The 21010-nt window shown below is 45.0% G+C and overlaps 1 protein-coding gene across 5 annotated transcripts in view; it reads right to left on the bottom strand.

The window, feature by feature from the left end:
• The window catches only part of LOC138799354 (solute carrier family 22 member 15-like), a 261620-nt gene that overhangs the window by 170210 nt on the left and 70400 nt on the right, over nt 1-21010 (bottom strand). For all 5 annotated transcript variants that reach the window (XR_011364245.1, XM_069980394.1, XM_069980391.1 and 2 more), the window contains one exon: nt 1181-1324. Coding sequence is in view for 4 of the 5 variants with exons in the window: in XM_069980391.1 (XP_069836492.1) it covers nt 1181-1324 (144 nt within the window). In the remaining variant the exon portion in view is untranslated. The remainder of the gene's footprint in view (nt 1-1180; nt 1325-21010) is intronic.

Raw genomic sequence — 21010 nt, 5'->3', positions numbered from 1 at the left:
AAATCCCAAGCATGAATGTAATTTACTCTGCGCTAATAAAGGACCTTGTGTCTCATACTATCAAACTCTCAATCTGTGTCTGTTCTCTGTGCTGCCTCCGTTACTCAAAAATAATACAGCTAAAAAGGTCACTGACTCCCATAAATGAGCAAACTCACGCCCTAAAAAATTTCAGAAGCCAAGGCCAAAGTATCCAGAAAACCTACTGCTGGCGCCTAACCTTCTGGGATATTTTGTTAAGGTATCTATCTGGTTATGAATACAAAGTCAAATTTGTATCTTATTGACTCCAAAAATGTATGTGAATATGTGTTCCCATGTGTTATTCCAGCAATTTTACTCTTACCCTATAAAAGCAGTAAAATATACTATTACCAGGTGCCAAGCATTAAAAAATAATGAATGAATAAATACATACATACATATATAAACAAATCAATAAATCATCATATGCATTATACATATTTCTCCACAATGCAGGCAGGCTCTTCTTTGTGTGACATATATGTTATGTCGGTCAGATGGCTTTCTCTGCTGCCCCCCTTTATTCTCATAGAATGCAATCTCCCTCATTAAGGCTATGTTCACACAACGTAAGTAAAGTATTAATCACGGCCGTTGTTGCTGATTTGCAACACGGCCGTAATTAATACTTTACTTACATTGTGCTGCAGCTGAGGAAATCCCGGCCTAAGTGTATACACATAGTATATGCTCCGGCCGGGATCCCTAGCGGCCACACAAAGAGCTGACATGTCAGTTTTCTATGGGCGCTATTCATTGAATAGCGGCCACAGAGAACCTGTCAGTGCACACAATGGAGCGTGCAGGTCCGGGTGCACGCTCCATTGTGTGCAGCGGGGAATTTGGATGTGAGCGCCGCCTGCATTCAAATTCAGCAGAAATGAAGATCATCCAGCAGTTACTGCATTACCGGCCCGGGATGATCTTTAGTAACACCAGCCGTTCTGTGATACGGCCGGGTCAGAGAACGGCTGGTGTTGTACTAAATTTGAACATGGCCTAAAGGAGGAATTTTAGCAGCTCCATTCTCCTCCTATCCCCTGTGTGAGCCCGGCCTAAATTTTAAACCAGGAAAAATAAATATTCAATGTAGGAAAGTGAAGTGACTAAATGTTTATTCAAATATGAATTGCAAAATAAAATGAACAATGCTTGCCTCTGACACTATGGAGGTAAAGTTGTCAGTAAAGCGAACGTGTTTTATAATGTCTCTGTCAGCAGATGCATCTTCTATGTCGATATGATATTCAGGAATGGCTCCCACAATGACAATCAGCATGGACTGACAAGCCACGTAAACCTAAAAGTAACAATAAAAACAATAAGCACAATGCTAAAACTTTTACTCGATTACACTTGCACAATGTACGTTTACGTCTGAAATCTCAATCTAGCTGGCTGAAAGGAATGGTAACTCAACACAAAGAAAGCTGACTGTTATTTTGTCATGTGTTTTAGCTATAACTATAGGCACATGTCTGTGCTCATATTACAGCTGTGGGATTAAAAGGGTTATCGGCACTTCTTTTATTTTTTACATATATTGCTGCCCTTATATAAAACATCCTATGCTTCCCCCTTTATGCTCCCCCGATGTACTACTTTGGGTCTCCAGCTGACCGCAGCCACCGCCACAAACTAAATGACAGGCCACTCAGCCAATTACTGAGACGGGACAGTGGCCATGCCAGTGATTCTCTGAACATGTTGTCAATGCTGACTTATGATGGACTGTGAGAGTGGCGGCAGCTGCGCAGGAGGACATAAGACAAGTGTGGAGTGGTAGGAACAAGATGTTTGTCAGTTTTATATACGGGCAGCAACATCTAAGTGTTGGATAACCCCTTTAATGACCCAAATTAATGTCATTATCCGGACCCAACAGCAGGTCTTGTGACCTGAAACAACAGCCCCATAGGAATTAATGGGGATTTCTACTTTGCGTCATCAGAGTCACTGATTTGGTAATACAGTGTGTAAATGCATCTGTATTACACTTGCATGACATACTGACACATTGTGACAAGTTGTGATTGGTGGGAGTGTGGAAGCTGAGACACCCACTGATCACTAGCGCGTAGAGGCAGATGGGACTGGCTGTACATGGAGTGAAAGTACATAAGACTTTCTGCAAATTTGTAATCCAATGGTTCAGCTTTTTGATGAGAGCTAAGTAGAAACTAAGGGCATAGCACTCAGCTAATCACATCTGCCCCTGTGTTCTTAGGCCCCTTCCCGGCCCCCTCCAATTCTAACTTCAGTGAAAATACAGTCCAATCAGAGGGCATCACATACATTAGAGATCAGGAGCTGATCAGGCCGATACACAGTTTTTGGGGAAATATTGAGGATAAGGGGGCATTCACACATTCTGTACATGGTCCATAAATACGGATGATGTGCTACATAATGGAGTTGGGGGCTCCCAGCATCATAACTCATGGAGATGCCGGGAGCTTTGAAACTGATGAATTATTCGTGCTATGTAATCACAAAACATGAAAATCTCAGCTCATTCTGAGCTAAACGGTTATGTGGTTGACGGCTATCTGTATAAGAATGCACATTACGAGCTGTCAATCACTGAGTAGGCCCACCCACATGACTACTCAGAATGAGCGGAGATTTACATAAATAAATGACAAGTTAGTCTAAATATTTTCCCATGAAACTATACATCAATCTGCGTCGTTTCTCCTGCCATATAACATGCTGCCTGCAGACTGGACTCTGCTCTCACTCTAACAGGCTCCCTAACAGCTGAAATATACACATTATATCGAGAGGTTCCTGTGCTTTCCTGTAATAATTAGTTGGATATTTGCTAGAAATGTCACACGTTTCATTTGGATTGAAGAAACTGATTAAGCATAAAAACCCCTGTTAATTTCAGGAGCAATTAAAACTTTACAGAATGTGGCTACTGACCTGAAACCCAGCGGATGGTAAAACTGTCAAATTAACTTCTTCATCTTTATCCCCTAGACTTTACATGCCCTGATGCAGCAGGTTTTTTTTATCTACAGCAATTGTGTTTGTTTTTCTGATTTGAGTTCTGTTTTTTTTTTATCCCTGCCTTCCAAGAGCCATAACCTTTCCAATCTTCCAGTGACATGGACAGAGGAGGGCTTGCTTTATTGTGGAATGAGTAAATGTTACCATTTAAAACGGGGTTATCCGGGAAATACGTCTTACACCTAAACATACTCAGGCTGCCCCCATCCCCTGCTGCTGTTCTGAACTCTACATGTCCTATACTTTCGCTTCCATCTCTAAACTGTTGTCAGTCCCTTCACTTCGGTATATTAAAGGGGTTATCCAGCGCTACAAAAACATGGCCACTTTCCCCCTACTGCTGTCTCCAGATTGGGTGGAGTTTTGAAACTCAGTTCCATTGAAGTAAATGAAGCTTAATTGCAAACTGCACCTGAACTGGAGACAACAGTAGGGGGAAAAGTGGCCATGTTTTTGTAGCGCTGGATAACCCCTTTAAGGTCCAGTGAACACATTCTGAAATAATAAAAACATTATACAAAGCAGATAACAACCTGACGTCTGCACATATAATACTACATATCTCTGCCTTATTCTCTGAATACCTCCCCTACACATTATGGCTATATTCACAGAACATATCTTTTGCAATTTGCTACAACAGCCGTGATTAAAGCAAAAGATACATTGGATTTGAATGAATGGGATCCCAGGTGGAGTGTACACACATAGTATACACTCCGGCTAGGATCCTTAGCGTCCGCACGGAAAACTGACATGTCAGTTTCGTATTGCCACTATTCATTGAATAGCGGCCGCACAGACATGTCAGCTCACACAATGGAGGGTGCCGCTCCGATGCGCCTGCATTCCAATTCAAGAGAAATGAAGATTATCTGGCCGGGATGATCTTCTGTGAAGCGGCCAGGTCACAGAACGGCTGGTGTCATACGATGTGTGAACCAGGCTGATCTCTGGTACTTGTAGGACTTCTTATCTCCAAAACTTTAACCATGCAGCTTCCACACTAAAGAACTCACAACAAATAAGAAATTTCCCCCACCAGTCACGGAACGGCTGGTCTCAAAAAAGATCATCCCGGAGGGTACTGCAGTACTGGCTGGATGATCTTTGCATCCGTGCACGCCCGCATCAGAACTTCCCACTTCACACTATGGAGGGAGTGGCCAGAGCCGCTCACTCCATAGTGTGCACTGACAGGGTTTTCTACAGCCGCTATTCACTGAATAGCAGCCACAGAAAACTGTCAGTTGTTTGTGGCGCCGCTAGGGATCCTGGCTGGAGTGTATACTGTGTGCATACGCTCCAGCCGGCATCCGATAGGCAGCAATGGCACGTATGTTTTCATATAAACCATGGCCAGTGTACAACGGCCGTGGTTTTACGAAGATATATAAGCTGTGTGAACATAGCCTTAGGCTATGTTCACACTACGTACATTTCAGGCAGTATTTGGTCCTCAAGTCAGGTCCTCATAGCAACCAAAACCAGGAGTGTATTGAAAACACAGAAAGGATCTGTTCACACAATGTTGAAATTGAGTGGATGGCCGTCATATAACAGTAAATAACGGCCATTATTTCAATACAACAGCCGTTGTTTTAAAATAACAGCACATATTTGCCATTAAATGACGGCCATCCACTCAATTACAACATTATGTGAACAGAGCCTTTCTGTGTTTTCAATCCACTCCTTGTTTTGGTTGCTATACAGCCTCAAAAATACAGCCTCAAATATACGTAGTGTGAACCCAGCCTAAAACTGTATAAATTGTACACCTTCACTACCTCTTCCCTGCAGGACCCTCTTAGAAGGTAAAGGCACTATATAATAAATAATACAATTAGAGCTCAGCAGCATACACTGTAGGCCAATATAGTCCATGTGTACAAAACACCACAGTGCACTCCATCTGTGTAATGTCTTTATAAACCCCTGTGTCCCTTTTTTTTGCAATTTATGCTTTTATTATGTAGATTTATATTACATCTTTGTCTTTGACCACTGAGACTCCCACCAATCCAAACAATAGGGGTTCTGTGCTCGGGTGTCTGTTTCCATGTCTCCACAACGAAGGATGACAGGACATGTACAGTCACCTTTCCAAAAAGACAACATGAGATGTAGTCTGGCACCCTTAGAAGGATTCAACTGCCATTTGAGGCCACCAATATGGTGTGGTTGACAGCGGCCGTGCCAACTTTCCCAGCTATAAGTAATGTACAATATAAAGTGGGGGAATAGCTATAAAAACATGAAAACAGTTTTGTGAACATCAAGTAGATCATTGCCAGGCTCTCTTCTAGAAAGAGCTGTTCACCTTACTGCCCTGCTCATAGTGGAACTGATTCATCTGAGCCGGGAAGACACTGGAAGACGTGAACTTGGGTCTAGGAGTCGAGCGATGTGTCACAATTATTCTGATATCAATTAGAGGAGCTTGTTCTGAAGATTAGCGCACAGCTGGAAGCAATGTGCTTCATTAGCCGGCCTGTGACTTGTGGTTAACCGACACTTACAAGTCAAAACGGTTCACAATGCAAAAGCCAAGATGAGAATTCATTGGAAGGCACACATGATAAAGAGCCTCCTATATGGACATTGTATAAAACTGTACAATACCACAGATGAAAAAGATGAAATGTAAAACCAGTGACAGTATCCAGCCCATTACAAAAAATCCATCTTTACTTGCATTCCATTAAAATCTGTGATAATCATACAGGTGCATGGTGGGCTACAGTACCATTTGTCTGGCCTGTGCAAAGAAAACATGGACGTAGGCAAATTTTTATGTTAAAGAAACAAAAAAGTCAAGGTTCTTATTGAATGACAAGCAAGGATCTTACAGATAAAAAAAATTAACTAAAAAATTTTGTAATTTGGTATTAGATGAAGTACCATTATTTTCTGTAACCTTATAGTTCACATCTTATAGAGTTTGTCCAGGCCCTGCCCCCAGGCCTGATCTGACATCACAAGAGATGCCGCTGACCACCAGGTAGGAAGCAAAGTCATCCCTCTGATACCAAGCTTAGCCTGAAAAGACATCTGTTTAAATTTGCACATTTTTTAAGTAAATAATTACCCTTTTCTGTATCTTGGAACTAAAGGGGTGCTGAGAAAGGCAGTAATGCTGAAACACTGCATGAGGTGTGATTAAAGTCACTGTTAGGGGTCACTCACACGTCCGTAGAATTCCATCCGTATACAGATAGCGTTCTGCGGACTGGGCCTTGGAGTGCCAATAACCATATTTTTTATTTTGTTGTATCTTGCGTCTTTTGAGTCAGGGACCTTGGAAGTGAACCACTCTGCAAAATGCTACCCCATTACTATTGATAGATGATACCCAGCATGCATTGTGCTACTGTTTTTTTCTATATAAGGGGCTGGACAACCAGTTTAAAGTGAATCGATCAGCTGCAATTCAGGTTCCAAACAGCAAACATTGTTAGATGGCTGTTAGGTCAAGGAGACGCATGGTAACCTTCTATTATCTGTCTGTTTCACCAGAACATAGAAAAATGCTTTATTCTCCAGTGTAAAGTGCCAAGGAGGCTTCCCCAAGACCCTAAGTGCTGCAGGCTGGTATGTCATCTAACCTTCCAGCCTTTCCCCTGCTTGACTGACAGTCAGGACAGTTCATGGTTAATCAGGCAGGGACAGGGATGGGAGGAGAAGCAAGGAAGCAATACAGTCAGCATATCAGAAGCCTAGGAACGTCTGTTCTCCAGTTCTCCGTTTTTTCCTTAGAACACTTTTGATAAGAACGAACCACTACATACCAGATGCCAAGATGTCACAACCCGCTGATCTAGCCATTAAAAGAGTTATCCAGCATTAGCAAAATACGGCCACTTTCTTCCAGAGACAGCATAACTCTTGTCTCCAGTTTGGTTTTGCAACTCCTTTCCATTGAAAAGAATGGAGCTTAAAGGGGTTATCCAGCGCTACAAAAACATGGCCACATTTCCCTCTCTCTTGTCTCCAGATTGTTTGGGGTTTTGAAACTCAGTTCCATTGAAGTGAATGGAGCTCAATTGCAAACCGCACCTGAACTGGAGGCAAGAGTAGGGGGAAAAGGGGCCATGTTTTTGTAGCGCTGGATAACCCCTTCGATTGCAAACCCCACCTAAACTGGAGACAAGAGTCGTGCTGTCTCTGGAAGAAAGGGGCCATATTTTTCTAATGCTGGATAACTCCTTTAAAATCCATTTTTTGGGCAAAGTTAGCCAAACGCATAAAATACAGACAAAAATAGCAATACATTTATATTTAGGGGTAATTGTAAAAGAAAAGGATAAGACTATTTATAACAAGATAGTAGTCGGCTCCTGCACATGCTGGATTAGGCACACTTTCTCTGTATTCTACATCCTTTCATGCATCAAATCTGTTACATATAAAATATTCCCCATGGGAATGTAGCAAGCAATTGTTTCATAAAAATAATTAGAATTTTAGGATTAGTGCTCCTGTAACGTAAGGTGTTTCTACTCCAGCAGATGCCTTTCGAAAAGCTTAGAATATCCCATTTAGTGCCGCCAGTCTAATTTTCATCCAACTTCTTTGCAGAAAGTAAATTAATTTCTCCTGATCAATGTCTTATAAAAATTGATTGGCATTCATATTAAGGTGCAGAACATGTTCTGCAGGAATAAGTGTTCATCTCTTAAACATATCATGTCTACCAGCCTGTCACTGACAAACTCATGTCGCTTTCACATTATCCCATCAGGCCATACAATGCTCTTCATGTAACATACTGATAATTGCACTTATGTGCTCAGCCACCCGGCAAAGGAATAACTCAAATGTTCCTGGACTGGAGGGGAAAAGGTAAAGAACTGTGCTTTATAGCTTTACGTCTGCTAAATTGTTTCATGAAAATTTACGGAACTTGGCAGAAAAACAAGATTAATTCTCATAGGAATTTTACAATGTTTCAATAATAACGTAAGATATAAGTATCTAAAATAATTCAAGTCATGTCCATGGCAGATGTAAATCCCTGTGCTTTTATTGGCATCTGTGTGACCTTCTATCTTAAACCTTTCTCCATAATAATATTTCTCAGTCCGAAAGGAGGTGTCCAGTTAAAAGGAGAAGTCCGGTAAAAAGTTATATTAAAGTATTGTATTGCTCCCAAAAGTTATACAAATCACCAATATACACCTATTACAGGAAATGCTTACAAAGTGCTTTTTTCCCTGCACTTACTACTGCATCAAGGCTTCACTTCCTGGATAACATGGTGATGTCACGACCCGACTCCCAGAGCTGTGTGGGCTGTGGCTGCTGGAGAGGATGATGGCAGGGGTATGCTCAGTGTCCTCCAGTGCCCTGTGTCCCTCAGTGTCTCTCTGCCATCATCCTCTCCAGCAGCCACAGCCGGCACAGCTCTGGGAGTCGGGTCGTGATATCACCATGTTATCCAGGAAGTGAAACCTTGATGCAGTAGAAAGTGCAGGGAAAAAAACACTTTATGTGCATTTCCTGTTATAAGTGTATATTGGGGATTTATATAACTTTTATAGGTATCTGGCATTGTTAGCAGTGTTTCTTTAAGTATGGTGAATATTAGTTAGAAACATAGAAGATTGTCAGCAGGAAAAGACCTCCTGCTCCATCTAGTCTAGTTGTGAGTAGTTCAGGACATGGAGGCTGGAGACTGGCTGCATCCACTGCACACACAGGAGAATTTTCTTTATATACAGTATTCCTTTATTCACTCAGAAGTCGCCCCAGAAGCATTTAGGACATTAGGGAGAAGCTGCTGAGCCAGTGTGATAAATAACTCCCCTGGTATATGACTGGCCATTTATGAAGGAGCAGGAGTCGGAGTCGGTCCTGATAAAATTCAGGAGTCGGAGTCAGAGTTTGAGTTGGAGCTTCGGCTTACCGACTACACAGCCCTGCTAGTTAGTCCATCACTGGCCACCGTAGTGTCCTGCCTCAGTTACTGACTGTCTGAGTGGGCAGCTATTTCTGAGATGACTTGGAAGTAAGAAGAGGCAGTGATGATCAGAGACCGAATGATTTTAGAGTGTGAACTACCCTCTAATGGGAAAACTTTAACATGGAAGGTGTCCACACTGGTCCCAACAAGGCAATGGTGATCTGTTATAGACATGGATTAAACAGTACCCATCATTAAAAATAACTAATATGTGGGGAAAAGGCTACCTCCACTTAGCTTGCACTCCACCCATCTCTGTTTTAAAAAGAGATTAGTTGGATCCCGAGTGCCCAGTTTGTATGCTTAGAATTAGCCCAAGAGAGGCCAGTGTCAGTGTAGGACCATCTCTCTAAGGTCAACTTAAGCTGGTGAGATATTACACTCTATTTGATCAAATAGTTTGCCAAGAACATCTTTTTTCCAACAAAATTTTTAGAAAAAATCTTTCCATTTCAAATATCTATATAGTGTATACATTAAGTCCTAGCACTTTCAGGTTGCTGTAAACGGGCATGTCATAAGTTATTGATTGCAGTGGACCTCACGGTTGAGACCCGCTGCAATCAGGAGATGTAGCTAGGGAAAGACCACGGCATCAGCGCGACCCACTCCCTGACGACCGCTAATTTCGACAATGTAGCCTTGTAGATTCTCCTGATCAGAATAAGCTGATCAGGAGATACAGCTGGGAAGTGGATTGTGCTACTGTCACACTCTCTCCCTGGCTAAATCTCCTGCTCAAAGTAGGTCTTGGCCTGATGACATGTGAAAAGTTATATTTAATAACAATGTGGGTTGTGCGGGGAGCAGAAAAGAGCACAAGCCTTCTGCTCTTAGGCACTTATATTGCTTTTCTATGTCTCAGCATAACGACGAGTTGTAGGTGTATATCCCGGTCACTGTGTGCAAAAAAAACCATAGCAACACATGAAGACTAATAGCTGCATAATGGCACCACAACAGCAGACACATTGTGCAACTACTGCAACAACTACATCACATGTGGGTAAACCATCGAAATATACCCCCCCCTCCCCTTCTGTCTCCAGGGGGCTGTTTTTTTTCCCCTGTAACTGAGGCTATCATGTTAGCCTCAATAACAAGGGAAATAAGCTATAAAAAAATTGTCTCCCTATGGTCTGTTATGAAAAAACATAGAAATGACCATAATGGAATGGAAATACAGAAAGTAAACTTATTTCCATTTATTTTTTTTATTTTCCCCATAATATCACAAAAGAAATTCTACTAAATTTACCATAATAAAACCTGATGCACCACAGACATAATATTGCACAATTTCAAATCCATATAGAGTAAAAAAACGGAAAATGCACTTGATTAAAATTATCCCAGTCTAGACGTGGTTAAATATTATAATGGATGAAATGTATAATAACGTAGCTGAAGGTAGATATACATTTGGTAAATATTAATCTGTCCACAGACAAGTATCATTACAGTACATACCTCAACCTACATGGAGAGGGCTGACCTCCATTACAAGGTCATTAATAACCCTTTCAGAACAATTTAGTACATGACATTTACGAGAGTTTGGGAATAAACAGCCCAGATTAGAGTGTCACCTCTGATCTAAAGATAATCAATTAACAAGGAACCTATTTACATAATGAGCTTCCAAGACTACAAAGGATGACCTTACGAGCTACCGCTGTACTGTACAGTGTCACAGGTCACATGAGCAAAAAGATATACAGACCGGTTGACAATTAAATAGCGCTGAAACATGTGGTAGGTCTTCAGAAAAGCAAAAGTGCTGGAATGGAAAACTGGCCTACTGGGCACAGAGTAATACCCACATCTCATTATTGTGGAGGCATTTTATATTCAAAACCCCATTTCTAGGAAATAAACAGTGGGCTTGGCTGCCATATGAGTTTTCCCTCTAACCTGAACCTCAAATCTGCTGATCCGATACAAGGAGGACTTCCTTCTCACCAAACCCCCATCTTAATCAGATATAAAAACAAAGAATACAAATAGCTGTAGGGAAAAAATAAATCTATAAGTGGTAGAGAAGGTTGTGTATATAGGATAAAGTTTATCCATATCCTGTTGAACTGGAAATGGCACATGGAACCTCACAGTATTCCAGTGTGCAGAAGACAGGAAATGCAAAAGGGCTGATCCAAAAGTGTCATGGTCATTTGGGAAAACTTCTGACATGTCATAGAGACGTGAAAAGTTTTGATCGGTCCGGATTTAAATGTTCAGACTGGTACAGATTGGGAGAATGAGCAGGAGAGGACATGCTGCAGCGCAGCCCACCTCACTCTGTGTGAGAAATAAAGAGGCTCATAATAATATAATTTCCCCTCACATACAGCGGGGCGCAGACATGCTACAGCATGTCCTCTCCTTGCTCTTTCTCCCGATCAAAACTTTTGATGTCTCTATAACATGTCACACTTTAAAGGGAACCTGTCACCCCCTGTGCCGAGCACAGAGCCCGGCCAACCCCCCCGTTAAAGACCATTATACTTACCCCGTGCACAAAGTCCCACTCCTGGAGCTGGAGATATCACCGTCTGAAGCGCGCGCGCATCAAAGATGAGTCCGACGCTCGTAGAAAATGAGTGGAGCCGTCATTCTCTATGCGCGTCGGAATTATCTCTGATGCGCGCGCGCCGGGCTTCCAACTGTGATATCTTGCCGGCGGGAGCGGCTCCAAGAGCGGGACTTTGTGCGTGGCGTAAGTATAAGGTTCTCTAACGGCGGTCGGCCGGGCTCTGCCCCGACACGGGGGGGGGGTGACAGGTTCCCCCCCGGCCATCCACCAGTAATAATGGCCATCCACCAGTAATAACGGAGGGTGAAATGATTGTTGGCTTTTGGCAATTGGCATGGCCAAGCCTTCCTGTGTTCTCGATGAGGAAGGGTTAAGCCGCAGCCAGACAGCCCTTATGGGCCTATTACACGGGTCGTTAGAGGAGCAAACGAGCGCTCTCATCGCTCGTTTGCTCCTCGTTCCCCGCTCGCTGCCGCCGCTATTCAGCACGGCTGCAGCGAGCGGGTGAGTGCGGGAGGGACCGCCGATTAGCTGCGGGGGGGCTGCCCGGGTGATCGCTGATCGTCCGGGCAGCCCATAGGATATAGCAGCGTCTGCTGCTGACGCTCCTATTCAATGGAGCGACGGCAGCAGATCGCTGCTATATCAGTCACTTGTTTTTCAACATGTTGAAAAACAAGCGACTGCAACGATCAGCCGACATGAACGACACGGCCGAATACGAACGATAATCGTTCCGTGGAGTAGGGCCTTTACTGCAGTTTATCTCTCCAAGAACAAAGGGGTCTGGCGGTGATTTTCCATTAAGCGCCTTACCGCTATCTCCACTGACATCATCAGTCACTGGAAAATTGGGAGAGCCCCATAAACCTTATACTGATGGCTGAATCCGCTGCTCGCAGCCAGCATTACTTCTGGCTTCCACCTATCTCCCTTCTTTATACATGTGATGAGCAACATATAACCTGATCCTTTAGTAAGCAGCGAGTCTATCTTGTGAACACAAGAGGAACTGAGTTATTTTACAAAGTGAGTTAAGTTCAGGATGGAGGAGACAGGAAAGGCAAGTGGAGAAAGAAGCACCTTTCTCTCATAAAGGTATCTTACAAAATTTTTTACCTTCACTTGTACTGCTAATTTATATAAAGTTTGCTAAAACTACAGCACTTAATAAGCAGTATAGCCTACTACACTGCTATGCACCACAAACAAGTACACATCCCCGAAGTTCCAGCTTCAACCTTTATGGCATATCCATAGACGTTCTCCAGTATCAGGAGAAGAGGAGTGTGCTAATTCCTACCCGCAGTAAAGAATGGAGAGCTGGCAGCCCTTTTGCCTGGCCCTCTGTATAGAACTCTACAGGACTTACAGAAAAAAGCTGAGCCGTGACTTGTAAATATTCCCCTCTTTTACTTCTTTTGACAACTAAAATGAAAGACAAGCTTGACTCCTGTGGTGCTCCGATGGCGAGCCAGGCAAGCATAAACTATACAAGGTGCCATTATGGAAGAACGCGTAAGTGTGTACCAAAGCAGTGAAGCCATAAGGAGTGTTCAATTATGGGATACATTAGATACAGCAGGGCTATTCATAAAAGCAGGTACAGCATTTAATGGGCCGCAAATTGAACAGCACAGATACCAGCCATAAAGCTTTATCTTACTCTCTGTTTTTGCAACTCAGAAATAAAACTTGCCATAAACGGTTCCACAAACAGAGCCGTACTGTCAGGCACAACAGGCGTCTTGATCCTTGCTTTAAGCTAACTGTTCCTCGGCAGGATTTTATTTTTTTCCCATTTTATCTAGATTATAGAGCAGACCTTCGTGTTCAGCTATAGCACTCCCTTGAGGTTTCAGTATTACGTCCCAAAAGATATAAAACTGACAGAATTCACCGCTGGAAATTTCCACAGGGCAGGAGGGGAAAAAAAAAAAAAAAAGAGAGGTTGTGAGCACATATCAACTAGATGTTACCTTCAGATCTTTCTTCTCCACCATTATCCCATAGACTGAACTGGATAAATGCATTATGAAGGTAACAGCCTGCGTAAGCCATACAAATATTTCATGTTACATTACCAACCCTACCAGACAGCATGAGACGGAGACGTGAGAAATATGAAGGTAACACAATTATGGCTACAGGAAAGGGAAATCACCTTTTATTCACCCTGTGCAACAATATAAGAGTGGATATCTGTCTGTGCTAGTATTACACAGCCAACAGGGGGCATCATCTCAGAACTCACTACTTCACTAAGAAACTACAAATACAGTCCATGAGGTATACAGGTAACCATATAAAAAGCACTAAATAACTTTTAACAATTACAGTTCCCCTTCTTTCGAACTGGAGCTCTGTTGGTGAGACGCCCATTTAGGCTGGGTTCACACACAGTATATTTCAGGCAGTATTTTGTCCTCATAGCAAACAAAATCAGGAGTGGATAGAAAACACAGAAAGGATCTGTTCACACAATGTTGAAATTGAGTTGATGGCCGCCATATAACGGTTAATAACTGCCATTATTTCAATACAACAGCCGTTGTTTTAAGATAACAGCAAATATTTGTCATTAAGGTTACAAACCCACTTGCCGGATCTGCAGCGAGTCTCCTTGCTGCGTTTTTGCAGCGAGACTCGCTGCAGATCCTGGCCCTATACTTTCAATAGCAGAGAAACTCGCAGCAGGGATGTATATCCCTGCTGCGATTTTGTCTGCAGCCCGCCCCATTAACCCCCCGGCCGCCGGACATTATACATTACCAGGTCCCCGTTCCTGCTTGCTTCGGGGCTCCCGGTGTCTTCACGGCCCGCCCGGCCAATCAGTGCGCTGCGGCGGGGCAGCGCACTGATTGGCCGGGCGGAACGTGCCGGGAGCCGCTGAAGCAAGCAGGAGCCGGGATCAGGTAATGTATATCGCCCCCAGCCCCCGGCCGCACGATCGCCCCCAGCCCCCGACCACACCATCGCCCGCAGCCCCCGGCCGCACGATCGCCCCCAGCCCTGCAGCCCCCGACCTCACGATCGCCCCCAGCATCCCAGCCCCCGGCCGCACGATCGCCCCCAGCGGGCGATCGTGCAGCCGGGGGCTGCGGGGCTGGGAGCGATCATGCGGCCGGGGGCTGCGGAGCTGTGGGCGATCGTTCGGCCGGGGGCTGGGGGGCTGCAGGCGATCGTGCGGCCGGGGGCTGCGGGCGATCGTGCGGCCGGGGGCTGCAGGGGGGCGGGCAGGATATACATTACCAGGTCCCCGCTCCTGCTTGCTTCGGCGGCTCCCGGCATGTTCCGCCCGGCCAATCAGTGCTCTGCCCCGCCGCAGCGCACTGATTGGCCGGGCGGGCCGTAAAGACACCGGGAGCCCCGAAGCAAGCAGGAACGGGGACCCGGTAATGTATAATGTCCGGCGGCCGGGGGGTTAATGGGGCGGGCTGCAGACAAAATCGCAGCAGGGATGTACATCCCTGCTGCGAGTTTCTCTGCTATTGAAAGTATAGGGCCAGGATCTGCAGCGAGTCTCGCTGCAAAAACGCAGCAAGGAGACTCGCTGCAGATCCGGCAAGTGGGTTTCTAACCTAAGGGTAAATTCACACGGGCGTCTCGCATAAAAAAAAACGCAGCTAATCTGCAGCTAATCCGCAATACATTTATTATTCTTCTTCTTATTATTATTAATACGTGTATTGCGGATTAGCTGCGTTTTTTTATGCGAGATGCCCGTGTGAATTTACCCTAAGGGTAAATTCACACGGGCAAATCCGCAGGAGTTTCAAGCTGCGAGTATTCCCGCACAAGATTCAGCTGTGATAATGATTCCATTAGGTTTAGTGCATTTTTAACCCCTTGCCTCTAAAGCCTGTTTTGGCCTTAATGACCAGGCTCATTTTTCAAAATCTGACCTGTCTCACTTTATGCTCTTATAGCTCAGTGATGCTTTAACGTATGCTAGCGATTCTGAGATAGTTTTTTCGTCACATATGACACTTTATATTAGTAGCAAAATTTGGTCACTACTTTGTGTATTTTTTGTGAGAAACATCAAAATATCAAGAAAAATTTGAAAATTTTGCATTTTATGAACTTCTGAAATTCTCTGCTTCTAAAAAAGGAAGTCATAGCACATAAATTAGTTACTAAATCACATTACCAATATGTCCTCTTTATTCTTGCATAATTTGGGAAACATATTTTACTTTTTTAGGGTGTTACGGGGCTTAGAAATTTATGAGCAAATTATCACATTTTGTGAAAATTTCCAAAACTGATTTTTTTTAGGGACCAGTTCTTTTTTTAAATGGATTTAGAAGGCTTGTATACTGGAAACCCCCATAAGTGACCCCATTTTGGAAACTAGACACCTTAAAGAATTAATCTAGGGGTATAATGAGCATTTTAACCCTACAGGGGCTGGAGGAAAATATTCACAATTAGGCCGTAAAAAAATCGAAAATTTAAATTTTCAAATAATATATACGTTTAGATTAAAGTTTCTCATTTTCAAAAGGAACATGAGAAAAAAAGCATGCCAAAATTTGTAACGCAGGTTCTCTTGAGTACAACGGGCGTAAACCACTGTATGGGCACACAGCCGGGCTCAGAAGTAAAGGAGCGCCAATTAGCTTTTTTAATGCAGATTTTGCTGAAGAAGTTTCTGAGCGCCAGGTGCATTTGCAGAGCCCCTGTAGTGTCCGCAGAATAGAATCCCCCCAAAAGTCACCCCATTTTCGAAAGTACACCCCTCAAAGAAATCATCTTTGGGTAGGATGAGCATTTTGACCCCACATGCATTAGAGGAAAGTATTCAAAATTACACAGTAAAAATGAAAAACACGAATTTTTCCAATAATATGTTTGTTTAGTTTGAAATTTTTCAATTTCACGAGGAACAAGAGAAAAAAAGTACCCCAAAATTTGTAAAGAAGGTTCTCCTGAATACAACGGTACCCCATATGTGGGCGTAAACCACTGTATGGGCACACAGCAGGGCTCAAAGTAAAGGAGCGCCAATTAGCTTTTTCAATGCAGATTTTGCTGAAGAAGTTTCTGAGCGCCAGGTGCATTTGTAGTGCCCCTGTAGTGTCCGCAGAAGAGAAACCCCCCAAAAGTCACCCCATTTTGGAAAGTGCACCCCTCAAAGAATTCATCTTGGTGTGTGGTGACCATTTTGACCCCACAGGTATTAGAGGAAAGTATTTAAAATTAGACAGTAAAAATGAAAAACTTGAATTTTTCCTATAATATGTTTGTTTAGTTTGAAATTTCTCAATTTCACGAGGAACAAGAGAAAAAAAGTACCCCTAAATTTGTAAAGAAGGTTCTCCTGAATACAACGGTACCCCATATGTGGGCATAAACCACTGTATCGCCACACAGGAGGGCTCAGAAAGAAGGGAGCGCAAATTAGCATTTTCAGTTCAGATTTTGCTGAAGAAGTTTCTGAGCGCCAGGTGTGTTTGCAGAGCCCCTGTAGTGTCCGCAGAAGAGAACCCCCCCAAAAGTCCACCCATTTTGGAAAGTACACCCCTCAAAGAATTCATCTTGGGGTGTGGTGACCATTTTGACCCCAAAGGTATTAGAGGAAAGTATTCAAAATAAGACAGTAAAATTGAAAAACTAGAATTTTTCCAATAATATGTTCGTTTAGTTTGAAATTTCTCAATTTCACTAGGAACAGGGGAGAAGCTGCATGCCCAAATCTGTAACGCAGGTTCTCCTGAGTAGAACGATACCCCATATGTGGGCATAAACCACTGTATGGGCACACAGCAGGGCTCAGAAGGGAAGGAGCGCCAATTAGCATTTTCAGTGCAGATTTTTACGAAGAAGTTTCTGAGCGCCAGGTGCGTTTGCAGTGCCCCTGTAGTGTCAGAAGAATAGAACCCCAGCAAAAGTCACCCCATTTAGGAAAGTACACCCCTGGAAGAATTCATCTTGGGGTGCAGTGAGCGGTTTGACCCCACAGGTATTAGAGGAAAGTATTCAAAATAAGACAGTAAAAATGAAAAACTCGAATTTTTCCAATAATATGTTTGTTTAGTTAAAAATTTCTTAATTTCATGAGGAACAGGAGAGAAAACGTACCCCAAAATCTGTAACGCAGGTTCTCCTGAGTACAACGGTACCCCATATGTGGGCATAAACCACTGTATGGGCACACAGCAGGGCTCAGAAGGAAGGGAGCGCCAATTTGCTGGAGCAAAACCGCAGCTAGTAATAGTTATTAGAATAGCGCAGTTACTAAAATACAATAAAAAATGAGATTACAGGTAATGTGGGGTGGTTACGGATAATCTGGGGTGGTTATGGGCAACCTGCGGTGGTCACGGGCAACCTGGGGTGGTTATGGGCAACCTGGGGTGGTTATGGGCAACCTGCGGTGGTTACAGAGAATCTGGGGTGGTTACGGGCAACGTGGGGTGGTTACGGGCAACGTGGGGTGGTTACGGGCAACGTGGCGTGGTAACGGGCAACGTGGGGTGGTAACGGATAAACTGAAGTGTTTATAGGTAATCTGGGATGGATACCTGTAATTTGGGGTCGTTACAGGCAATCTGGCGTGGTTACGGGCAATCTGGAGAGGGTCACTGGCAATTTGGGGTGGTTAGAGGCAACGTGCGGTGGTTATAGGCAATGTGCGGTGGTTATAGGCAACGTGCGGTGGTCAGGGGCAACGTGCGGTGGTCAGGGGCAACGTGCGGTGGTCAGGGGCAACGTGCGGTGGTCGGGGCAACGTGCGGTGGTCGGGGCAACGTGCCGTGGTCAGGGGCAACGTGCCGTGGTCAGGGGCAACGTGCCGTGGTCAGGGGCAACGTGCCGTGGTCAGGGGCAACGTGCCGTGGTCAGGGGCAACGTGCCGTGGTCAGGGGCAACGTGCCGTGGTCAGGGGCAACGTGCCGTGGTCAGGGGCAACGTGCCGTGGTCAGGGGCAACGTGCCGTGGTCAGGGGCAACGTGCCGTGGTCAGGGGCAACGTGCCGTGGTCAGGGGCAACGTGCCGTGGTCAGGGGCAACGTGCCGTGGTCAGGGGCAACGTGCGGTGGTCAGGGGCAGCGTGCGGTAGTTACGGGCAATCTGGAGGGGGTCACTGGCAATTTGGGGTTGTTACGGTCAAGATGTGGTGGTTATGGGCAACGTGCGGTGGTTACATGTAATCTGGCGTGTTTACGGGCTACCTGCGGCGGTTACGGGCAAACTGGGGCGGATACGGGCAACCTGCGGTGGTTACGGGTAATCTGGGAGTAAACCGCAATTATTACTATAATAAAAAGTGTGTTTTATTTTGTTTGTATGTTTTTCACTTTTTCACATTTACACTTTTTCACTTGTTCTTTTTTCACTTTCATTTTCACTGTATTACTATGATTACTGTAATATTTTCTATCACAGTAATCATAGTTTAGTGACAGAGACCAAATTGGTCTCTGTCACTTTAAATTTTCAGAGCTAACTGCTTCTGACGCGCATGGGCACATCAGAAGCAGTCAGGACGTCGAGGAGGACGGAGCTCCAGGATCCGGTGAGTATATGGGGAAGGGGGGGGTGACTGGGGGGGGTGGGGGGGCGACTTGGGGGGGGGCACGGTGACACTTTTTATCCCCTGTCACCAATGATTTATGGTGACAGGGGATAAAAAGTGCCGGGCAGCACTGGGAACAGGCGATCGGCGGTATATAGTATATACCGCTGATCGCCTGCTCCGGGACCACACGGGGGGGTCCCCGATCACTGCCCCATGCTCTCCGCTACCTCCGGTGGCGGAGAGCATGGGGCTTTGATCATTATTTTATATCCATCCCTACGAACAAACATCGCAGGGATGGGGGCGGCCATCTTGGATCTGATGGCCGCCCGGGTACGGGGATCTGGGGTCTGATCGGGGGGCTGATCTGGGGTCTGAGGGGACATTTTTCATCTCCCCCCACCGTGGATTCACGGTGGGGGGAGATGAAAGCTCTCGGCGGCGCCGGTAATTCCCGGTACCGGAGATCACCGCTATAATGGTAATAGCGGTGATCTCCGGTATCGGGGGACAAGGGGAGGGGGCCGGGGGACATACTAGTTGTGGCGGTAGGGGGAGGCAACGTGCTGCAGCCTCCCCCCGCCGCCCGATCGCCCGATCTCCCCATAGACGCTGCGGTCGCATTGACCGCGGCGTTTATGGGGTTAACTGCCCGGGGGGAGCGCGGCTCCCCTCCGGGCAGAGGCAGCAGGGGGATGCTGTGTGACACAGCCTCCTCCTGCTGCCCGATCTTCTATAGGGACAGCGGGGGGAGGCAGGGAAGCCATGACGTTCCTGGAACGTCATGTTGCGGGAACTACCTGCTTTACATGACGTTCCAGGAACGTCATTTTGCGGCAAGGGGTTAAAACATTAACTGCAAAAAATTTCTGGTGTGTATCAATCTAAAACATAACTTTTACTACTTATATTAAAATACATGGACATACATAACAACATAGATTTAAGAAACTCTGCCACATTACATACAATGATCACAGACTTTTGATAATGCAGAGTAGGGATAGGGACAGTATAACTTACGGTTCTGAAGTTTTCAAGGTCAGCCGACCCCAAACTTACTGATGGTCTGGGAAACAAAAAAATCCCACAGTGAGTCACATTGATTACTGTACCTCAAAAATTAAAAGAACCTTGATAGCTGGGAAGATACCCTAGTCAACCCTCAATATAGGCTAGGCTCTCCCTAGACTCTCCCTGTCCCAAAACACAAGGCCATTGAAAAAACAGTCCTAATAGGGCTACAATGGATGGGGATCACATCACTATATTTTTATACCTAACAAAGAAAACACGAATGCTGGACAATGATTCCAAATATAACAAAAATATCTCTTTATTAATTACATGTCAAAAATAAAAAACAGTTTTATCTAAAATTGCAGGAAGCAAGTACATACATTGGAGGGATGATGGGCAGACAAAAAATTCATCACATATACAAAATTGTATACGTATCCATATGTATATACCGTATTTTTCGCTTTATAAGACGCACTTTTTTTCCTCCCAAAGTGGGAGGAAAATCTAAGTGCGTCTTACAAAGCGAAGACGGCTCCCAAGCAGTGCAGAGCACCGCATGGAAGCCGTCCCGCCCGCCCCCTGTATTGCCGCTCACTATGCATATGCATAGTGAGCGGCTCTGAGCGATCCCCTCCGCCCGCCCAGCCTGCCCCTCCATCGCCGCTCAGCTGAGCTGATCAGAAGCCCGGGAAAGTGCAGTGAGCAGCACTTTCCTGGGCTCCTGATCGGCTGTCAGCTGAGCGAGCGGGCGGAGGTGGTCCCGGAACTCACCTGTCCGGCGGCCCCAGCAGCTCCTGTCTCCCGTCGGCCGTGCGCACTTCCGACATCCTCCGGGCACAGGCAGCGGGGTACAGAGACTGCCTGTGTCCTGGATGTGTTCTGCAGCCTCTATCATTCATGATAGAGGTTGCAGGACACTTCCGGCA

This window comes from Dendropsophus ebraccatus, chromosome 8, assembly GCF_027789765.1.
Source record: "Dendropsophus ebraccatus isolate aDenEbr1 chromosome 8, aDenEbr1.pat, whole genome shotgun sequence".
Lineage (NCBI taxonomy): Eukaryota > Metazoa > Chordata > Amphibia > Anura > Hylidae > Dendropsophus > Dendropsophus ebraccatus.
This window is presented reverse-complemented; position numbering and strand designations above follow the sequence as displayed.